The sequence below is a fragment of the Oncorhynchus gorbuscha genome, linkage group LG01 (genome assembly GCF_021184085.1).
Source record: "Oncorhynchus gorbuscha isolate QuinsamMale2020 ecotype Even-year linkage group LG01, OgorEven_v1.0, whole genome shotgun sequence".
Taxonomy (NCBI): domain Eukaryota; kingdom Metazoa; phylum Chordata; class Actinopteri; order Salmoniformes; family Salmonidae; genus Oncorhynchus; species Oncorhynchus gorbuscha.
The window spans coordinates 47,663,210-47,684,604 of NC_060173.1; the positions used below are offsets into that span (position 1 = coordinate 47,663,210).

General features: G+C 41.1%; 1 protein-coding gene across 5 annotated transcripts; it reads right to left on the bottom strand.

The window, feature by feature from the left end:
* Positions 1-5,828: 5,828 nt before the first annotated feature.
* Positions 5,829-20,636, bottom strand: LOC124038750 (troponin T, fast skeletal muscle isoforms-like). Of its 5 annotated transcripts, none has more exons than XM_046354828.1 (14): positions 20,527-20,636; positions 18,315-18,354; positions 18,182-18,186; positions 16,598-16,762; positions 12,992-13,009; positions 12,060-12,078; positions 11,504-11,543; positions 11,270-11,386; positions 10,787-10,864; positions 10,548-10,661; positions 10,248-10,360; positions 9,891-9,981; positions 9,180-9,220; positions 5,829-6,133 (listed from the first exon to the last, which is right to left on the bottom strand). In XM_046354828.1, exons 2-14 carry the CDS (start codon positions 18,332-18,334, stop codon positions 6,100-6,102), a joined length of 855 nt encoding a protein of 284 aa, XP_046210784.1. In that variant the 5' UTR covers positions 18,335-18,354; positions 20,527-20,636; the 3' UTR covers positions 5,829-6,099. The 5 variants fall into 5 exon arrangements, with proteins under 5 accessions (XP_046210784.1, XP_046210781.1, XP_046210795.1 ...); XM_046354825.1 differs by lacking the exon at positions 20,527-20,636 and adding an exon at positions 17,377-17,388 and having other exon boundaries at positions 18,315-18,349; XM_046354839.1 differs by lacking the exons at positions 12,992-13,009; positions 16,598-16,762 and adding an exon at positions 17,377-17,388 and having other exon boundaries at positions 20,527-20,600.
* Positions 20,637-21,395: the final 759 nt, after the last annotated feature.

Below are 21,395 nucleotides of genomic sequence, written 5' to 3' on the forward strand. Positions count from 1 at the left end.
CTCCGGAAGGTGGTGATTGACTCCGCTGTCCTGGCGTCGTGAGGGAGTTTGTTCCACCATTGGGGAGCCAGAGCAGCGAACAGTTTTGACTGAGCTGAGCGGGAACTGTACTTCCTCAGTGGTAGGGAGGCGAGCAGGCCAGAGGTGGATGAACGCAGTGCCCTTATTTGGGTGTAGGGCCTGATCAGAGCCTGGAGGTACTGAGGTGCCGTTCCCCTCACAGCTCCGTAGGCAAGCACCATGGTCTTGTAGCGGATGCGAGCTTCAACTGGAAGCCAGTGGAGAGAGCGGAGGAGCGGGGTGACGTGAGAGAACTTGGGAAGGTTGAACACTAGATGGGCTGCGGCGTTCTGGATGAGTTGTAGGGGTTTAATGGCACAGGCAGGGAGCCCAGCCAACAGCGAGTTGCAGTAATCCAGACGGGAGATGACAAGTGCCTGGATTAGGACCTGCGCCGCTTCCTGTGTGAGGCAGGGTCGTACTCTGTGGATGTTGTAGAGCATGAACCTACAGGAACGGGCCACCGCCTTGATGTTAGTTGAGAACGACAGTTTGTTGTCCAGGATCACGCCAAGGTTCTTAGCGCTCTGGGAGGAGGACACAATGGAGTTGTCAACCGTGATGGCGAGATCATGGAACGGGCAGTCCTTCCCGGGAGGAAGAGCAGCTCCGTCTTGCCGAAGTTCAGCTTGAGGTGGTGATCCGTCATCCACACTGATATGTCTGCCAGACATGCAGAGATGCGATTCGCCACCTGGTCATCAGAAGGGGAAAGGAGAAGATTAATTGTGTGTCGTCTGCATAGCAATGATAGGAGAGACCATGTGAGGTTATGACAGAGCCAAGTGACTTGGTGTATAGCGAGAATAGGAGAGGGCCTAGAACAGAGCCCTGGGGGACACCAGTGGTGAGAGCGCGTGGTGAGGAGACAGATTCTCGCCACGCCACCTGGTAGGAGCGACCTGTCAGGTAGGACGCAATCCAAGCGTGGGCCGCGCCGGAGATGCCCAACTCGGAGAGGGTGGAGAGGAGGATCTGATGGTTCACAGTATCGAAGGCAGCCGATAGGTCTAGAAGGATGAGAGCAGAGGAGAGAGAGTTAGCTTTAGCGGTGCGGAGCGCCTCCGTGATACAGAGAAGAGCAGTCTCAGTTGAATGACTAGTCTTGAAACCTGACTGATTTGGATCAAGAAGGTCATTCTGAGAGAGATAGCGGGAGAGCTGACCAAGGACGGCACGTTCAAGAGTTTTGGAGAGAAAAGAAAGAAGGGATACTGGTCTGTAGTTGTTGACATCGGAGGGATCGAGTGTAGGTTTTTTCAGAAGGGGTGCAACTCTCGCTCTCTTGAAGACGGAAGGGACGTAGCCAGCGGTCAGGGATAAGTTGATGAGCGAGGTGAGGTAAGGGAGAAGGTCTCCGGAAATGGTCTGGAGAAGAGAGGAGGGGATAGGGTCGAGCGGGCAGGTTGTTGGGCGGCCGGCCGTCACAAGACGCGAGATTTCATCTGGAGAGAGAGGGGAGAAAGAGGTCAGAGCACAGGGTAGGGCAGTGTGAGCAGAACCAGCGGTGTTGTTTGACTTAGCAAACGAGGATCGGATGTCGTCGATCTTCTTTAACTAATAAACTAGTGTGCAGAGGCCTGCTCGCCATCCCGCCATACATATAGCCACGCAGCACACTGAACATCCCTGTGCCGTTTCATGCTCGTGAATCGTGAGACAGAACAATTTGTCTCCGTAAATAGCGTCTCTCTACATGTATAGCCAACCTGGTCTCAGAGCATTTCATATTATTCTGTACGTAAATCTGAGACACTCCATATAGTTTGGATATGTTACGTTTGTTATGGTTAAATAAGACAGATGGTTACTTAAGGCAAAAACGAAAGCGGAGTGGTTGGTCGTGGTGGATGGGTTGGTGTATAACACTAATGTCTAGCAACCCAAAGGTTGCGAGTTTGAATATCATCAGAATAATACGAAATGCTCGGAGACCAGGTTGCAGCCACAAACAAAAGTCAATGCATGGGCATCTGGGCCCTCACAGCTAATGTCCATTTGGAGAGCATAATCTGAGGAGTTTAAGATGTTCAATCAGAGTTTCCTCTTGATTGCTAGCAATAGCATAAATGATTTGTTTAACAGTGTTATCTGACAAAGGTATTGATGTGAGTTTCTGTGCCTCCCCACACATTGCTTTCACCAAATCAATTGTGGCTGGGAATATCTAAGTCTCTGTAATAGTGTGTGGTTTCATAGCATAGCAGGCCTAGCCATTCATCATGGGAATGATTCAAGTGCAACGGTCCTGTGTGGCCTTTTCCCATTATACAGGAAGCTCTCTGGTTGAATTGTATCTTTCAGATTTAAAAAATGTTCATTTGGATTTTTAAGGTTAACCCCACAACAATGATTTTGAGATACAAGACATTTATATATATATATATATATATATATATATATAGTTTTATTTTCAGGAGTTAGAAATTCTCCCATGACACCATTTTCATATCAGGCAAACCCCACATGAGGTCACGTCCCCTAGTTTGGGAACCACTGGCCTACTTAAAAAAAAAAATATATATATACGTATATTATTTCACCAGGTAGGCCAGTTTAGAACAAGTTCTCATTTACAACTGCAACCTGGCCAAAATAAAGCAAAGCAGTGCGACAAAAACAGCAACACAGAGTTACACATAAACAAACGTACAGTCAAATAACTAATTGGAAAATCTATGTACAGTGTCTGCAAATGTAGAACAGTGGGGAGGTAGGCAATAACTAGGCCATAAAGGTGAAATAATTACACTTTTCCATTAACAATGGAGTGATAGATGTGCAGATGATGATGTGCAAGTAGAGATACTGGGGTGCAAAAGAGCAAGAGGTTAAGTAATAATATGGGGATGAGGTCGTTGGGTGTGCTATTTACAGATTGGCTGTGTACAGGTACAATGATCAGTACGCTGCTCTGACAGCTGATGCTTAAAGTTAGAGAGATATGACTCCAGCTTCAGTGATTTTTGCTATTTGTTCCAATCATTGGCAGCAGAGAACGAGAAGGAAAGGCGGCCAAAGGAAGTGTTGGCTTTGGGGATGACCAGTGAAATATACCTACTGGAGCGTGTGCTACGGGGGGTGTTGCTGACCAGTGAGCTGAGATAAGGTGGGGCTTTACCTAGCAAAGACTTATAGATGACCTGGAGCCAGTGGGTTTGGCGATGAATATGTAGTGAGGGCCAGCCAACGAGAGCATACAGGTCACAGTGGTGGGTAGTATATGTGCACTGTGATAGACTACATCCAGTTTGCTGAGTAGAGTGTTGGAGGCTATTTTGTAGATGACATCGCCAAAGTGAAGGATCGGTAGGATAGTTTTACGAAGGTATGTTTGGCAGCATGAGTGAAGGAGGCTTTGTTGCGAAATAGGAAGCCAATTCTAGATTAAATTAGATTAAATTCTAGATTTAAAATTAGATTCAATTAGATTAAATTCTAGAAAAATAACTACAGGGACAGTGAGAGTCTAGGCCTACTCGAAAGAATAGATAGACTACACAAAGACGTACCACTTTCAAAGACTGTGGCAACTTCAAAGTTATTTGTTCAGTTCAGTTTGCTGATTCTTGTACTTGTCTATAGCCTAGATTTGATCCTCCGCACTGTAGGCAGCCATGTTCCCTCCAAAATACAGATTTTTCAAGAAGACACGTGATGTATTACACCTGGTAAACTGGGCAGCTAGGTCTGTGGACACATGCATTGCTTCCTTCTGTTGTGCTTTGTCACTTCATATTATTGACATAGGCTAGGCCAGTGGTTTCCAACCTGTTGTCTGGCCTACTGCAGGAGGTCTGCGGTTATTTAAAAAAATATATTATAATATTTTTTGTAAAGATTTTGATCACACATTATTTGGATAGTTCGGATAGTCCAGCTCTACTACTAATAGCAAACTATCTATCTATTGACAAGCAAATGCTTGCTAAGGTTACGGGTTAGGTTTAGGTATAGAATCAGGGTTAAAGTTAGGTTATAGGGCTAGGGTTAGGGTTAAGTTTAGGGTTAGGATAAGTGTTGAGGTTAGGGTTAGAGTTAGGTTTAGTAGATAGTTAGTTTAAATGTTACTGATAGAGCATCTACAGATTGACTATCCAAATAAATTGTTTAGGCCTGATGATATGGTATGCGATTTTACATTACTTTTCACAAAGCAATTTGTTTATAATCATAATAATACGCATTTAATTTGTTACATTCACGGCTGAAATTGACTAAATTTGACTGCCAAGATATTTTATGTGTAAAAGTGCAGTGCTTAAAAAAAGAAGATATTTCCACACTATGAGATAAAGAATAATGAAATTAGATCGAAATTGAAATAACACATAACAGAAAATGATGATAACGTCCTTTTCACCAGAAGAGGGCGTGCAGAGAAAGCAGAGCAAGGCTGGTGTAAAGGATGGATCAGGCAGAGTAGCGACTGTATGCTAGCAGGATAGTCCATATCTCCAATCATCTTTGCTTTTAGCGATGCTGTGTTTCCATAAGATCTAATTTAGCATGCAAATGAGCTAGAAAAAAAGTGAATAATAAAAACATTTTTATTGTTTTGTGTGACTACAGCGCCAGCAAAACAAATGCAAAAATAGAGACATTCTAATTGAGCGAGGTGTCAAAGCGCACAACACCCCCACCCCTGGCTTCAGTTGGGTCATTATAATTCAAAACATTGCATTCTAAAATAAATCACAAACGCCTCACACACTCGCCTTTGGTGAGTTTAGGCCATAACAGCTGTTTGAAAAACTTATGCTGGCATTTCAGCCAGTTCAGGTCGGATGGAATTTTTGGCCAACATCATGACGTCACAATGTGATTAGATTACAATAGACCAATGACTGTTCATCTGAGTAAGGGTGTGTACTCTAGACCATCCTATCAGCTAATTAGGGCTGTTTATTACATCAATATCTTCAAATTTGTTTCCTAACGCCCACATTACCATTCTGCAAATTGTAAGAACAAACGCTGATGATGAGAAGCAGGTACGGAGAGTTGAACATTTAATTTAGCGCAGACATGGAACAGGACAGGAACAGCGTCAGAACCGGGTAATACAAAGACATACGAAAATTAAAGCTGAAGTGGGGAATAGAGCTTGGGAGACAGACAGATATAGGGGAGGAAATAACATAAGTGATTGAGTCCAGGTGAGTGCAATGAGTCGCTGATGTGCGTGACGAGGGAAGCAGGTGTGCATAATGATGGTGGCAGGAGTGCGTGAGGCTGAGCAGCCTGGCACCCTCGAGCGCCAAGGAGAGAGAGCAGGAGCAGGCGTGGCACAAATGGTGGTCCTAGAGATTTTGATAGTGAATTGGTTGTCCCCCGCAACGGAAAAGGTTTGGAATGGCTGTGCTACGCTACTGTAGATAACCACTTACGTTACTGTCTGTTGCACATCAGAACATTTCAGTCTAGGTTACAATCTAACTCAATCTAATTGTGATGGCAATTCAAATGCTTAAATTTTTCCTCAAAATGGGACAGAACACCTCATTTGGATGACTCTGATATTCAGTGTTTGTGATGGAATGGTATGTTGAAGAAACTTTAATTATAATGCAATAATTATTCTGCTCTAACATAGGCATAAATCATTCCACAAGCTAATCTTGGTCTATTTTTGCAAACACAACAACATTATGCCTCTTATCAGAGTGGATATAGTTATTAATATGAACAAATTGCTTCAAAATTACACTGCAAGAAATATATATATTTTTTGGAGGGTTTGGTTAATAACAGATCTACAGACAAGGTTGAAGAGTCACACTTTATTTACAAAAATACTGAGAACCAAACAGTCCAGGGAGAGAAAGCGTGAGGGATAATTCCTACAACAGCAGCTAATGGCTCCGTTCTACGTCTGTAGACCGTAGCACATCTTTTGTGAATATGCAAACATTAAGACATAGTGTTAGTCGTGTCCGAGCCATGATCTTAGCGTAAGTGTGTGTTGTTGTTGCTGCATTATGCTCGTGTCCGGTAGTACGGTGGCAGTCTGGGCTCCAAGCAGCAGAACGGTACCGTTTACTTTCTGCGAACCGTTTTACCCTTCTTGGAGCTGTAAAACGTCACAAAGACAGAGAAACAGAGTGAGACATCCCATGAAGAGACAATCAATGCACATGTTCATCTATAAATAAAGACTTACATTGACTTTAAGTTACTGAATTTACTTCCAAATTACTTTGGATATGGATGCAAATGTGTGAGTTATGCTGTTCTAATGTTAATATTGGTCTAACTAACAATCATCAATAACAAAAGACCACTCAAAACAAGTCATGGAGTTGTCATGCTTATCCTTTTCGACACACCATGCAGCACTTACCATGGAATGGAGGTGATGATGGAATGAATGAAAGCAAAGGAAATATAACATGATTCTCTCACTGACCCGTGTGTTCTATCCTACTGTGCTCGTGAGGATTCATGGAGTATTTTCTGTCCTTATGGAGGAAATTATCTCTTTTCGCATCCTATAGCTATCAGGCTAACAGCCGGTCCTTGGTGGCAGTAATACACATGATAGCTTCAAGAAATTAGAATGCGACACTGAGAGAGCAAAGAAACAGCAGTCCAAAGCACACTATTTAGTAATTGGACAGGCATTTCATTGACTTCACAATGAAGAAATGTAAAGTTACCTCAGGATCAGATTTGATGCTTTCATATATTTTCTTTGCTTTTGAAACATTTGACAATGTGACAATACCCACAACGTAAACACATGAATTAAAGAGAACCAGAGCCTTATACAGTACATTTGGAAATGATTCCAATCCCTTGACTATTTCCAATTTTGTTACAGCCTTATTTGAAAATGTATTAAATAAATGTTTTCCTCATCAATCTACACACAATACCCCATAATAACAAAGCAAAAATCTATACAAAATCTAAAACAGAAATACCTAATTTACATAAGTATTCAGACCCTTTGCTATGACACTCTAAATTGAGCTCAGGTGCATCCTGTTACCATTGATCATCCTAGAGATGTTTCTACAACTTGAATGGAGTCCACCTGTGGTAAATTAAATTGATTGGACATGATTTGGAAAGGCCCGCACCTGTCTACATAAGGTCCCACAGTTGACAGTGCATGTCAGAGCAAAAACCAAGCCATGTGGTCGAAGGAAGGGTACCAATAAATATATATCTGCAGCATTGAAGATCCCAAGAACAGTGGCCTCCATTCTTAAATGGAAGAAGTTTACAACCACCAAGACTCTTCCTAGAGCTGGCTGCCCGGGCAAACAGAGCAATAGGGGTTAGAAGGGCCTTGGTCAGGGAGGTGACCAAGAACCTGATGGTCTCTTTAACAGAACCCCAGAGTTTCTCTGTGGAGATGGGAGAACCTTCCAGAAGGACAACCATCTCTGCAGCACTCCACCAATCAGGCCTTTATGGTAGAGTGGAGCCACTCCTCAGTAAAAGGCACATGACAGCCCGCTCGGAGTTTGCATAAAGACACCTAAAGACTCTCAGTTCATGAGTAACAAGATTCTCTGTTCTAATGAAACCAAGATTTAACACTTTGGCCTGAATGCCAAGCGTCACGTCTGGAGGAAACCAGGCACCATCCCTACGGTGACGCACTGTGGTGGCGGCATCAAGCTGTGGGGATATTTTTCAGCAGCAGGGACTGGGAGACTAGTCAGGATCAAACAGAGAAATGTACAGAGAGATCCTTAATGAAAACTTGCTCTAGCGCACTCAGGACCTTAGACTGGGGTGAAGGTTTATCGTCCAACAGGACAATGACACTAAGCACACAACCCAGACAATGCAGGAGTGGATTCGGGACAAGTCTCTGAATGTCCTTGAGTTGCCCAGCCAGAGCCCGGACTTGAACCCGATCGAACATCTCTGGAGAGACCTAAAAGTAGGTGTGCAGCGATGTTTTTTTCTTTGCCATTATGGGATATTGTGTGAACTATTTAATCAATTTTAGAATAAGGCTGTAACCTAACAAAATGGTGAAAAAGTCAAGGGGTCTGAATAGATTTCAAATGCTCTGTATATTCCAAAAAATAAGGTTTGAGACTTACATTACTTACATTACAGCTCAGGAACGTGATGCACGGGAACTTGGCTTTCTTTGTTGAACCTGTTTGTAGGTCTACATCCTTTGTTATTTGGATTGTCAGTGTCTACTGTATATGTGTTTTGCCAAAGGTATAAGAGTTTTTATGTCCAAAGGGCCAAGAGTACTAAATAATTAATGTCATAGCAAATTCAGAATGAATGGCTGGCAATGTTTGCCAATACAGTAACATGAATGTCAATCTTGTTCTATAGCAAACTGGTTTCTTCTGTCAGATAGTGAAGGGAGAGATTAACTCAATAGCATTTCATCTCATTGGTGGATTCTAAACTGTAATGTTTTCAGCCATAAACTGACATAAACTGTCCTGAACAGTTTTGGCAGAAAGATACAGGGGTGGAAGCTACATTACTTACTGTTTCTGTAACACGTCAATGCGGTTCCTGGGAGTGATGACCTGGAAATGACACATTTAACAGCGCATTTTACAGGAGACAGACTGGTTGACTGACTTCGTGTGTGTGTCAGTATTGACTCCCCAAATTGCCAAGTATAGAGAGTTGAGGGGAGGAGGACATGTTAGAAATGATTAGCCAGACACTACCACTACTGAGTTTCTGTCACTTTCTTTCAGTGGGAATGAAATCCAGACGGAATCACTTACCTGTGAATCACACCATTTCTTCAGAATTGACCAGTGACTGGCTTTTAGCTCAGCAGTTCTATGATTGGGTCTCAGCTCAGTCTATCGCTTGCACATAGACACACTCTAATACCTCTGGAATGTTTCAGAATGACATGGTACAGTTTGCCATGTGTCATAACCTGTCTGTAACATGGCGTGTTCAACCCGAATGAGTGGAATATAATCAATATTCATTCAGATTTAATTTGGTGTCTTCTCTTGTCTTCTCGACCCACCGTGGAACCGTCTACTCTGTTTCAGTCGCCTCTGTGTTAAGTTTCACATGCAACTTTCTCATTAAGTTTCAGACCATGCACCGCAGTGGCGCGGCAGAGCCCCCATGAGCTGTGACAACTGTCCAGCACTACTTACAATTTACTCAGCTCCTCCACTCTCTTACGCAGTGTTGTGACCTGGAGGAGATATCAAAGCAGAGTTGTGTTCATATCTGAGAGGCCGTGTGGCTGAGGCCACCAAGCGGATGGTGAGACTTGGTGGCCCGTTGTCACCCTTGATTTTACTAGGGTAAGACTTGGACTTTTTCAAGGTTGTCTAAAAAAGATCTTACAGGGTGTTTTACATGACCCATGTCTGTAAAAACCGAAGGAAAAAAACTGATCATGTGGTGACTTGAGCTAGATGTTTTATCAGGTCACGGTCAATAACAGTACCGTCCATACTGCCACGAGGGAATGCGGTCGTGTACAAAGACATGCTCTATGCTCTAAGAATGGAGACAGTCATATTATCAGCTGAGCTCTTGATTAGAGCAAGTAAAATTAAAAGATTACGTAATTGAATTTAATGTCTTTAAAATATATCATAACTTCAACAGTCCACAATTCTTTCAGATGTGCATATTGCTGTATGTATGTATGTATGTATGTATGTATGTATGTATGTATGTATGTATGTATGTATGTATGTATGTATGTATGTATGTATGTATGTATGTATGTATGTATGTATGTATGTATGTATGTATGTATGTATGTATGTATGTATGTATGTATGCATGCATGCATCACTGGGATAACTTATAGTATATTTCTCTTTTCTTTAACCAGGACATCGAATACATACCTCATACTTCTGCCTCTTCAGCCTCTCGATGTGGTCAAACTTCTCAGACTCCAGTGTCTGCATCCATTCATGCAGCTCCTTTGCCTTCTCCCTAGAGCAGAGCAAGCAAGATGACTCTGAGTTCAAACTCTCTGTGGAGATTCCATATTTACACCATGAGGTTGAATACTTGATTCTGATTGGATGAAGGTTGTTCTTAAAGTGCATTCATTTCAGATAACGAGAGACAGTTGCAAAAGCTATTGTACTTGTACCTGACTCTTCCTGATGTAGGCCTGATTCTCCTCGCCAAAACAAACCACCACACACAACGTACTGTACATAAAGCCCAAGTCTGTTACTTGAACTGCTTCTTACTTCAGTTTCTCTTCATTCAGATGGTCGATGTTCAGGGCCTTGCGTCTGCCTGCCAGGATCTTCTTCTTCTTCTCTCTCTCAGTTTCCTTTTTCCCACCTCTCTTTGAGTCAGCCTGTTACAAGTGAATGGCAGTGGTTACAAGGGGCAAGTCCATCGGTCACACATGTAAACACACAACTCATTGTTTCGTTTTTCTGTTGTTTTTTCCTTCTGAATGACATGTTGTATACAAGTAAGTGATATTTTTTTCTATTCATAACGTTATGGTTCTGTGAAGACTGGCTGGTCGCTAAGGTCACCTTCTGCAGATGGCTGCTGTAGTTGGAGCCCATGCTGGACAGGGCAGACTTCTTCTTTGCGTCCTCATCAGCCTTCTTCTTGGCATCTGCTTCCTCCCTCTTCAGCCTCTCCTCCTGTATTAGAGATCACAGCACAGAGTCATTGTGTTGTAGTTGTCGGTCCCATGTTGACAGAACGCCGATCGATCGTTGAAGAAAGCCCGGAGGGGTTGATGGTGGAACTGGCGGAGGACACAAACCTCACGTCTCGCCGCGCGCTCCTTCTCCTTCTCGCTACGGATCCTGTTCTGCTCGGCCCTCTCAGCCCTACGCTTCTCCTGCAGATGGACACACAGATACACATGGTTGGTTGTATTACTTTTGGTCACCAGTGGGCACTGCAGTGTCTTATCATTTTGTCACGGTTGTATTACCTTTGGTCACCAGTGGACATTGCAGTGTCTTATCATTTTGTCATGGTTGTATTACCTTTGGTCACCAGTGGACATTGCAGTGTCTTATCATTTTGTCATGGTTGTATTACCTTTGGTCACCAGTGGACATTGCAGTGTCTTATCATTTTGTCATGGTTGTATTCACCAGGAACTAAATGTAAGCAAGCAGGAGTGAACTACCTGAACTTGTCCAATAAGAAAACCTTGACTTTATTTATGACCTTCTATTCATTTTCAAATTTGACCCATGTGTATGCAGAGTGATGTCATTTACGCATTCTTACTCACAATTCTTTCTTTGAGGGCGATGAGCTCTTCCTCCTCCTTCTTTCTGTGCTCAAAGTGAGCATCTATCAGGGCCTGCAGCTCAATAAGATCCTTGTTCTGACGCTTTTTCTGAATGTCCTGTAAGGTTAGGAAGTAGAGCCATGTGTTAAGTACATGTCGTCAACTCTGACATTAGCCCTGGTATTATCCGGCCAGCTGTCTCCAGATGGTCATGATGTGTGCAGGGCCACTTACGTCAAAGTCCACTTTATCGCCATCAGGAATCTTTGGTACCCTGAGAAGTGTCAATATAAAAATACAGTGAATGCATGGGTAGTAAAATAATAAAAAACAAATAACGTAATAAAAAAGGCATAATGTTAGGGGTAATGCAACACTGTAAGACAGCAGAGAACTGAAATTGAATTTCAGTTATTGAATTTTATTTTTTTTTTTACCGTCACTGTTTTGTTTTCTGTTTGCTTTTGTTATGTTTAATGTCATCTTGTTTGTAATGAAATATATCTACATGTTTAGAAATTGATGTGATGTTGACCTGAAATAAGGACAATGAAATAATAACAAAATATATATCTAAAAAAAAGAAAGAAAAATTCACATTTGTTGCGTTAGGCCTATATAGAATAAGGCAGCTGAAGGTTTTGACTACCACAGTTAAGAATGTAGTATTTTGTTTTATGAGAGAATGAAATGGAAATGGAAATATGAAGGCAGCCATTTCTGTGTAGTAATCATACACATCTAGAAATGTGTACCAACAAATGAGGGGTTACATGAAATGATGACTTACTTGAACTGTGGCTTTTGGGCTGTATATTAAGAAATGAAGAGGACAAGTACATGTTATTGGGTTAGATATGTACAAATCAGCATAAAGCAAATGAGTAATAATCAGGCAAAAAAAGATTCAGGCATTACTTGAATGAATATTTGATTTGTTTCTACATTAAATGGAGAGAAAAAAATCTGCGGTAGATATTCCAAAAATGCCTGGCTTTCAATTTGAGGGGGTGGATGTTTGTTAGTGCTATGAAAATCAGCAGAGAAATAACCACCAAAAGAAAAATCCAAATCTCAGATATGACATAAACAGCTTTGCACACACAATTGAAGAATGTGGACATGTGTAATGTGTGCTTGATTTATTTCTAGTGTGATCTTATTTTAGAATAATTGACGTCTACTTATATTACAGGAAAATATTCGAATGAAAAATATTACTGCTGAAAGACAAGCAAAGTGTTTAACTTTAAAAGAGAAACGTTCTAACTGTGTCATGTTTGTCGTTTGACCCGCACACCATTTTCACAAGCAAGACAACACAGATTTCATTGTTAGAAGAGCATGTTCTTTCTCTTGTTATAGGTTTGGTACATGCAGTGCTAATCGTGAGTGGGCATAGCAGGGAGGGTTAAACAGTAAGGTCACTGCGCGGTTAAGCAAATGTTAGCATTTCATATTCTTCCATCCTTTTTCTTATTTCTTTCCCAAAATACACCATTTAATTTTTGTTGTTGTTGTTGATTTAACTGATGTGTAGTTTTTCTTTGTGCTGCCAGTCAGCCAATTTCACAGTAATTCTAGATCTGACAAGCAGTTATGACAGAGCAGACATTCCCCCAATACAGCGAGACCTCAGACCTGGGACATGGACAATATATAAATACGCATTCCTATATACAAACCAGCGTGACACAGATAATTCATCTTTAATCAACATACCTTCCTCTTCAACGACCTCTGCATGCAGCAAGCAATGAAAATGAAAGCAAAATAAACAGCGTTAGCAATGGCAACAAGGGCTGACTAGTAAGCCATAGGCTGCAGACTCTAGCTAAGCTTCGGCATTTGCGTCATCTCATTTTAATATTTCAAATGGAAATTATTCTTTTGTCGGGCTGCGCACTACGATTTACTTGTGTGTGACACTTCAGGAGTTTGTGGAAGTACAATAATGAATTTGTAAACGTGTCTCACACAAAAGCGCCTCAAAGTATCGTTCAGTTTAAAACTAGAATCCTTAGTCGAAACTAAAACAACGCCCACCCGGCCTCTGTTTCGGTAAAAGCTGAGGGATGACCCTGGATAACTGTAACCACTCTCAGATTCATAGACAGCGCTATTGATGCAACGACTGATCATCCATGGTATCCATCCAACAATGACAGTTTCAACCATGTTTTGAAGCTATACCGTCTCTTTACATTTACATTGTTTACACACATTGGAGTAAAACAAGCTAATATTTTGGGTTCTGATGAGGTACAACAGTCGAACTAAGCTCACGAGGCATTTATGAGTTATATTCTTCAAGAATCAATGGGTATACACTGAGTATACAAAAAATAAGGAACATCTTTTGACATGCCGTCAAAAGCGTTCCACAGGGATGCTGGCCCATTTAGATTCCAATGCTGGCCCATGTTGATTCCAATGCTTCCCATGGTTGTGTCAAGTTGGCTGGATGTCCTTTGGGTGGTGGACCATTCTTGATATACACGGGAAAGTGTTGAGAGTGAAAAACCCAGCAACCTTGCAGTTCTTGACACAAACCGGTGCATCTGGCAGCTACTACCATACCCCTTTCAAAGGCACTTAAATATTCTCTCTTGCCCATTCACCCTCTGAATGGCACACATACACAATCCATATCTCAATTGTCTCAAGGCTTAAAAATCCTTCTTTAACCTGTCTCCTCCCTTTTATCTACACAAATTGAAGTGGATTTAACAAGTGACATCAATAAGAGACCGTAGCTTTCACCTGGATTCACCTGGTCAGTCTGTAATGGAAAGAGCAGGTGTTCTTAATGTTTTGTACACTCAGTGTATATCATTAATTTATACCTCCAAAAATTGTAGCAACTACGGATTCTAACTTTAAGAAGGGACTGCCACAACAAACACATGTTCAGAGTGCATCTACAGTGCAGGATATCCACTATATTTTGATACACTGATGTTGACTTATTATAGCTTATAGTTGGAAGTCTAATGCATATATATATATATATATATATATATATATATATATATATATATATATATATATATATATATATATATATATAGACAATAATTCTATTCTATATACTCAAAAAATGCTGGGTTGTTTGGTTGACCCAACTGCTTGGTTGCAGGCATTTGGTCACTTAGTTTTGCTGTTTTCTTTAAAAAGAGCAAGGTTGGATTGTTGTTTCAGAGTTATTGGTGCTGGGTTATTGAGAGACAATGCCTTCAGAAAGTATTCAAACCCTGTGACTTATTCCACATTTTGTGTTACAGCCTGAATTCAAAATGAATTAACTTGATGTTAATTCAGAAACATTCATTGTCTTATTGGAAAAACAACCCCATTGTAGATTTGACCTTGTGTTTTAGTTTATTGTCTTGCTGAATTCATCTTCCAGTGTCTGGTGGAAAGCAGACTGAACCAGGTTTTCCTCTAGGATTTTGCCTGTGCTTAGCTCCGTCCCGTTTCTTTTTATCCTGAAAAACTCCTCAGTCCTTAATGATTATAAGCATACCCAAAACATGATGCAGCTACAACCATGCTTGAAAATATGGATAGTGGTACTCGGTAATGGGTTGTATTGGATTTGTCCCAAACAAATAACTTTGCATTCAGGGCAAAAAGTTAATTGCTTTGCTACATATTTTGCAGTATTAATTTAGTGCGACTGTATGCCTGTTTTGGAAAACATTTATTCCGTACTGGCTTCCTTCTTTTCACTCTGTCAATTAGGTTAGTATTGTGGAGTAACTACAATGTTGTTGATCCATCCTCAGTCTTCTCCTATCACAGCCATTAAACTCTGTAAATATTTTAGTCATCATTGACCTCATGGTGAAATCCCTGAAAGGTTTCCTTCCTCTCCGGCAACTGAAATAGCAAGGACGTCTTTATCTTTGTAGTGGCTGGGTGTATTGATACACCATCCAAAGTATAATTAACCTCTTCACCATGCTCAAAAGGATAACCAATGTCTGCTTTTATTTTTTTTTACACATTTACCAATAGGTACACTTCTTTGCAAGCCATTGGAAAACCTCCTTGGTCTTTGTAGTTGAATCTGTGTTTGAAAACCACTGCTTGACTGAGGGACCTTACAGATAATTGTATGTTTGGGGTACAGAGATAAGGTAGTCACTCAAAAATAATGTTAAACACTATTATTGCACACAGAGTGAGTCCATATTATGCGACTTGTTCAGAAAATTGTTACTCCTGAACTTATTTAGGCTTGCCCTAACAAAGGGGTTGAATACTAATTAACATTTCAGCTTTTCAGTTTTTATTACTTTAGAATTTTTTTGAAAAACACAATTACACTTTGAATTATGGGGTATTGTGTCTAGGCCAGTGACAAAAAAATCTCAATTTAGTCCATTTTAAATTCAGGCAGTAACACAACAAAATCTGGAAAAAGTTGAGTGGTGTGTATACTTTCTGAAGGCACTGTATGACCCAGTGGGTCAGAAGGGTTTAGAAGCGTACTTCAGTAGGGGCGTGGCTTACAGATTTTTTTTGCCAACCATCAGAGTAAAAGTAATTCCTGTTAATCTGTTCTGTTGTACAGTTATCACATGTTAAGGTTGAACATTCACACGATGAACAGGAATGAGATGTACTCTCACGGGTGACCAAAAAGAGCTATCTGAATATTCACAGCCATAATAAGCCACACCTCCTGAAAATAATTTAAGGATTACATACAATAAGACACAGCTGCTAGGTCACCGCAGCGTGAAAGTTAAAAAAAAATACCCAACTGATGGTTAAATGATCCCTTGTTTGGATAACCACAGCCCAACATGTTGGGTTATTCACGCAACCCAACTGGCTCGGGTCAAAATAACCCATTGTGTGTTCTGCCCAATATTTACCCAGCGCTGGTTCTTAGGTTGTTTTTAATCCAGCATTTTTTGTGTAGCAATGAGGAAGCAAGTTGTCCTAGGCCTAAAAGCAGCGGGAACGGAACAGGGAAATGGGCATATTTATTAGCACACTCTAAATTAGAACATATAGCTAATAACATACAACTAATAATACAGTGGATGCATCCATTGTCTTGGCCAGCTATGAAGGGAAGGTACTACATTCAAGTAAATGTAGAACAAGAAAGTACACTAGGGATATGTATCCCATTATCGACACTAGCATACCACTTATAATAAAACATGTCCAATGTATTGGATTCTAAGGGGTATGCTACTATGGACATTGGAACACATCCCTAGCTATATTAGTCATAGGTCTGTCTGGCTGTAACAGGTGGAGCGCACTGCTGCATCTCAAAGGATGATAGAATACCCCATGCCAACATACCTTCCGCCTCTGGTTCTGGCTCAGGCTCTGCCTCTGGCTCGGGCTCTGGCTCAGGCTCTGCCTCTGGTTCTGGGGCTGCCTCTGGGGCCACTTCTACCTCTTCCTCTACCACTTCTTCTTCTACTACCTCTTCAACTACCTCTTCAACTACTTCTTCTGCTATGGCTACACAACATGCAGTGAGTAACCAGGGAGAGGAAGGTGAATGGAGAGGTTAATGAATGGAAGCATGAGAAAGATGGTGAGTTATTTAGAACAAAAGAGAGATATGGATGTTAAAAGAGGAGATGAGTTCATGGGCGTAACCACCGGGTGGCGCTATATGGGGCAGAGAAAATAGCAAGCAGGAGAAAGAGTTCAGGGTTCAATGAATAGATCAATAGAGGCAATATTGGACAATGTGTTGATGTTTCCTACATACAGGGACCTGAAATTGACCTTGCTACTTTTCTACTATACAAACACTTCTGCCAATTACGAAGGTTTGTTTGCCGACGAGGTATCTTCTAATTTGGTATATCTAGTCTGACATGAGCCTGTAGTTTCTTACTCTGTAGATAAATCTTTTCCGCAATGACCATATTGTATGTTCAAGTTAAAGTCTGATGAAGTGAGGTGAAGTGGTAGCATTAGCAATATCCAACATGCTATGAGCTACATGAAGATTGTATGAGTTGAACACACATCCTCAAGCACACTGAGGATCAAGAGCGACACAGCTGACAAATTAGTATAGATGACATGAACATTTTCATTGTCTGCGCGTCATTGTTTTTTACCTTCTCCCTCGCCTCCACGGATATAAACAACAATTTTGGAGAAAGAAAGGAGTAAAACAATAGTGTTACCAAAAGAATCCGTCTGCATCCAATATATCAGTATATAATATAATATTTACTATATATATTATACACTGTAAATATGGGTACAGTAGGGATCAGTTGTATGCATACACAATACAGTCCTCCATAGCTGATCAATTGGCAGTTCACAAAGTGCTGTTAAATCAGGTCTCTTAGAAAGACTTTTGAGCTGACAAAACATTTCAAGGCCTGATAGTTTAATAGGATTGATTTATAGCCCTCCATAAAGAGGAGATATGCATTTTTACTCAGACAGAATGTGTACAAACTAGGAGGACAGTATAACTGTAAATGGTCTAGAGAGTTGCAGGGACCTGTTGCTAACAGACGAGTGGATGGATGTGCTCTGACATTTAGAAAATCATTTAAAGGAATGCGTTAATTCATTTAAATGCATCATGCTCAATTTAGTCAATGGCCTGTTATCAACATTGGCCCCTGAAACCATTCATCAATAAGTCATGACTAAGTCATGGCTTTCTCTACATGTTGTGCTACAGAGGGCAGTTTTGAACACAACTTGAAACCTAAGGAATCCAGCCAGGTTTCTCCATTGCCTTTAACTATTCTACATTGAGGATTGAAATCAGTTAGGCATTGGTTAACAAAACATATAGAATGTTTCAGCATACGATTGAACAATTACCCATTTAAAATGACTATGATCATGGAAAGATACAATAATGATACAGGGCAATAACATAGTAATAATGTAACTTACCCTCGCTGTGAAAGGATTGAAAAGGGATAGAAAAAGATATTGCAAGTTTAGTCAGGCAGTCAAAAACAACTCACCAAAATGAAATTTGGATGAGGTAATTATGAGGATGCAAAATAATGCTGCAAATACTTACACTTCCTCTGTGTCAGACATGGTGACAGTGGACTTTGCACCTGAGGTACAAGGGAAGAAAGAGAGACACTTTCACTAAGATGCCAAGGAGGCAACACTCAAGTCACTAGCATTATTTATAGCATGGGGTTATGATCGATGCCAGACTGTAAAATGTCTTCTCCCATTACCAGAACCCAACCCTAATGGGGGAACATTTTGCCGACATTTTTGAATAAATTGTAGTACAGAAAAATTAGCTGAATTTGTAAAGGGATTGCTTTTGAATCTACCAAGCTCTAAATCTGCACATTGTAATATCTGTTTTCTAATTAGTGTTAGGAAAATATACTGAAATTCAATACGCTGCCAATTCTGCTTCTCAGACAATAAATGAGAAGGTACCCATGCAAATATTCATGGCCTTTTTCTTTTTACCCCCCCCCCCCCTTCCCATGTTCCACGAGACCACAGGTCAATGTGAAGGTCATAATCTAAGGTCTTCAAGTTAACTTAATATCTTGGTCAAATTCCATGCCTCAACATAGGTGCTAGAATACATGCATCTTTAGAAACATGACTATCTAACTCTTTATCAACATTTTAAAGGGATTCGGTCTCTTCTAGACCGATTTAGTAAGCTATGGCTAGCCTTTTGCTTCTGATTTAGTTTGTTTTGCAACTTAATATTATCTTGTCAGACAATCTGATAAATTCCCAAAGTTACACATTTTGAACTGATTAGCGTGCATTACAAGGATGTTCACAAAACACTTCACCTTTGCATTTGTAAAGCATAACTTCTATAACTGGGCCACCCTAGAGGCTTACTCACACATTACAACTATTCCTAAACAGACAGCTGCAAATGTCTTTAAGAAATGGGTCCAGGATCCGATTTCCAAAGCACAGATCAGGTTCTTTCTCTTGGAATAGTGTCAGTAATTCCCATTTAATTTCCTTATGTGGACATCTCCCTCTCATAGGCATTTCAGACACTTTTCCATGATTCCATTATGTCGTATTAACTTGTTAAAGATAACAAATAAAAATGGGGACATAGGGAATAATGAAAGAACATGAAACTGTTTGACAATGCGAAAGACTGAAAGTCAAAGGTTGATTCTTGAAAATGCAATCATATTATCATAGCTATAGATTTCTGGGTTGATTTCACAAATCAGGCTATTGCTCAATGGGCCCTGTAACATTAGTAGAGTGTCTATGTGTTTAGCCTATAAGTATGGAAGGTTCAACGTGCCACCACGTTCTCCTAGTTCACAGGTCTCCAGAATTACAGAATGTCACACCTTTCTCTCTATTAAACTATCACTGACTTTGCTGTGACGTACAACACGCAAACATTTCTGTCCACTAGATATGTGTCCAGCTATCTGTTAACCACATCACAAAAGACCAGTATAGTGCTAACAAGACTGTTCTCAATCCTAACATTGAGGTAACATGGAGCATATCTCTAAGATTCCCTCATCTTAGCCTCCATTTTGATTTAAACCATTGGATCAGCTCCACAACATAGCTACATGTCTTCGAGGACCATTTTTAAATCCCAGGCTTGCGACAGCCTGTTGGAGCCAGGCCTCACCCCCAGAAACCTTGTAGCACCCAAGTCACTTTTAGCACTTAATCTAACAAGAACAACAAGAACAGACTTTCACACATATACCAGCATTTCTTGACACAAAATGTTGACACTTCATTTTACATGCCAAGTGGCTTTCAAGAATTATATTCTTGCACAAAGAGACACCCACAATCTTGATCAAGTTAAGCTAGAAGCTTATGTAGAAACCTGTATGTTCCCTTCACCAGTCCCTATCCCCCTGGTGGGTCCTTTCACCCTTGACCTCAACATTACTATGGAGCAGCCGACTGCTTTAATGCCTGAGTGTTCCAACACAGTGGCAGTGGTTTTGCACGTGTGGATTCAGCTGTTCTTGAAAGGAGACAGCTAGGGGGGCCCTGAGCTCTTAACAGTGCACTTGATCTGAAGCTCTTTATCAAGCTATCTATCTATCTAACTCACTCACTCACTCACTCACTCACTCACTCACTCACTCACTCACTCACTCACTCACTCACTCACCACTCACTCACCACTCACTCACTCACTCACTCACTCACTCACTCACTCACTCACTCACTCACTCACTCCTTCTCTTGTTCCACTCACTCTCTCTTCCTTCCAACCACTCTCACTCTCTCTCTCTTACCTCAGAATAGCGGAAAGAAGAAGTGAGCTCCCTGGTGGCCGAGACTGGCTGTAAGGTTCTGCAGAATTACAACCCTGATTATGTCCTTCTGTTATAGTGACACTTGATCCAAGGAAGGTCCCTATTGGACAAGGAAACGTCGGAGGCGAGGCCCCAATGGGGATGTCTTGACGTCTTACACCCGGCACTTAATAAGGAAATGGATAAATTGTGGGGTAGGGAGGGAGGCTCAAGTTTGGAGAGGGACAGCCAACGCCCCTGTTGCTATATTTGCCATCACATTAGGCAAGCAAAATTAACCCAAGAGGAACGTCAGTCGAGGCAATCAGATGGTAGACTTGTTCCTTTCCCACAGGAGTGGGAGATCAGATTGATACTGTACATAAACGTAATGTATGTCAATGGCCCGGTCAAATGAGGACAGGATCTGTGGACAGTCTGTACTTTTTCAACACTTTACATTATTTGCTGAATCAACTTTCAGGGTCTTCAGCAGCTTTAAAATAGTATTTGGACTGACCAGTGGGTCTAATTCACGCAAATACAAGACACAGCCATAGTAATCTTCCCATTATAGCCTATTTATGAAGTATTCTATAATGGGAAGATTACTGTGGCTGTGCATTTGTGTGCATTAGATTCTCACCAGGGCCCGTATCCACAAAGTGTCTCAGAGTAGGAGTGTCTCAGAGTAGGAGAGATGATCTAGGATCAGGTCCCCACCTGTCCATATAATCCTATTTATTATGATATGAAACTGATCCTAGATCAGCACTCATACCCTGAGAGGTTTTGTGGATACGGGCCCAGGGCTCTAAGAACTAACTGTCATACTGAGAATGTTTCTCATTTTTCTAGCTTCATCAAGA